This window comes from Seriola lalandi, unplaced genomic scaffold, assembly GCF_002814215.2.
Source record: "Seriola lalandi dorsalis isolate HSWRI2012SDOR001 ecotype SW California unplaced genomic scaffold, Sedor1 jcf7180002004607, whole genome shotgun sequence".
Classification (NCBI taxonomy): domain Eukaryota; kingdom Metazoa; phylum Chordata; class Actinopteri; order Carangiformes; family Carangidae; genus Seriola; species Seriola lalandi.
This window is the reverse complement of record NW_019475262.1, coordinates 1-1,497: the sequence shown is the minus strand read 5'-3', so window position 1 is coordinate 1,497 and position 1,497 is coordinate 1. Positions and strand designations below refer to the sequence as shown.

Here is a 1,497-nt window from a genome sequence, read left to right as displayed (position 1 = left end):
GGTTCTCATGAGTGAGAAATCTATAATTTCTTCCATGTTAGCCAGCCCCCATGACAGAAATATGGATCAACAGTCATCATCAGCCTATATATTGACCATCCATCAATCCTCCATCAGCCCTCATTCATTTCTCCAGTGGAAGAGATTCAATAGTGACAGTCATGTGTTCAGCATGTTTCTCTCACCCTCTCTTGCCGATGTTGAGCAGGTTTCCCACCATCCTGAGGAGCACCTCCGTAGTGCTGATGGCACTGTAGTAATCTGCCGTCACCTGGTGGCCAATGAGGTACTCGCACTCCTTGGCTGTCAACTGCTTGCCTTTACCAAAGGCATCAATGTAGACAAAGTCATAGATGTCCTCACTGCTGTAGGAAACAAGTTATAAATTTAACATGCAAATATATTTACCAGGCACTCATCATACTTATGAACCAACAAACTTCTTTCAGAAAATGTAATAAATCAAAAATGGAAGTTCTGAAGTTCTCAAAGGTGTGATGGTGGTATAGCAATATAATGATTGCAGTGTGACATTTAGTATAGTGTAGTACAGTAGACCACTGTTTTTGACAGATGCACAAAATACCTCATTTGTCTGCGTTTACTGTTTATGGCAACAAAATCTACAGAAAAATGAGATGGATATTGCTTGAAACATATTCTGGTTTCTTTTTATATTCAAATAATATGACAAGGATGGGAACTAGGATTTTATAAGGATGAAAATTGATGAGAAAAACTGGATTTCATGAAGCATAAATGAAACATCCTATGTAGGAGGAAAAGAGTATCTCTCATTGTTACATTTCCTACAAATTGCTAATAAAACAAAGTGTACCGTGTAATGACTGATGACAGCACTACAGTAAGTCATTATCTCTAAGGCAGTGTAATAGACTAGTTCTGTGCATGGTACCATTTTATACTGTTTCAATGTATCAAATAGATGCAACTGAAGGAAAACAGTCAATAGAACTGAGTGGCTGGTTCAAGCTAGTTAACTGATCATTCAAGTCCAGCTATTCTGTTGAAATTATGGACTATATGAATGACAGCTGGACTCAGGCAATGTTTAGAGGAATGTTTTGGGATATTAGTTTCAAACTGTACCCTCTTGGTTTTTGGCACCAGCGCAGCAGGAAGTGATTTGGAAAGTTGACAGGTTCCAGCTGAACACCCAGCTTCCTGGCCAATGTCATGTAGAGAACAGAGAGGCTTATGGGAATGCCTGTATGGCGTAGTAGCACCTAAATTAAAACCAAAAAGGCGTAGTCGGTTAGGTGAAATATATATATATATATATATATATATAATATAATATATATTTAAAATGAAAATTGTTAAGAAGTGATTCAAAAGCTTGACACTTAAAATAGATGTGTTTTACCTGGTGGATGTAAGAGTTGAGGGGATTGTAGTAGTCGAACTCGTTGCCTTTGTATTGAAGTTGCTCATATAAGACAGAGTTTAGGGCACACACCACCTGCCTCTGGAGAT

General features: G+C 38.1%; 1 protein-coding gene across 1 annotated transcript; it reads right to left on the bottom strand.

Moving 5' to 3' along the window:
• Nucleotides 1–59: 59 nt before the first annotated feature.
• LOC111669143 (F-box only protein 21-like) lies at nt 60–1,491 on the bottom strand. Its single transcript, XM_023425393.2, has 3 exons — nt 1,388–1,491; nt 1,111–1,247; nt 60–365 (listed from the first exon to the last, which is right to left on the bottom strand). Exons 2-3 carry the CDS (start codon nt 1,197–1,199, stop codon nt 182–184), a joined length of 273 nt encoding a protein of 90 aa, XP_023281161.1. The 5' UTR covers nt 1,200–1,247; nt 1,388–1,491; the 3' UTR covers nt 60–181.
• Between the last annotated feature and the right edge of the window lie 6 nt (nt 1,492–1,497).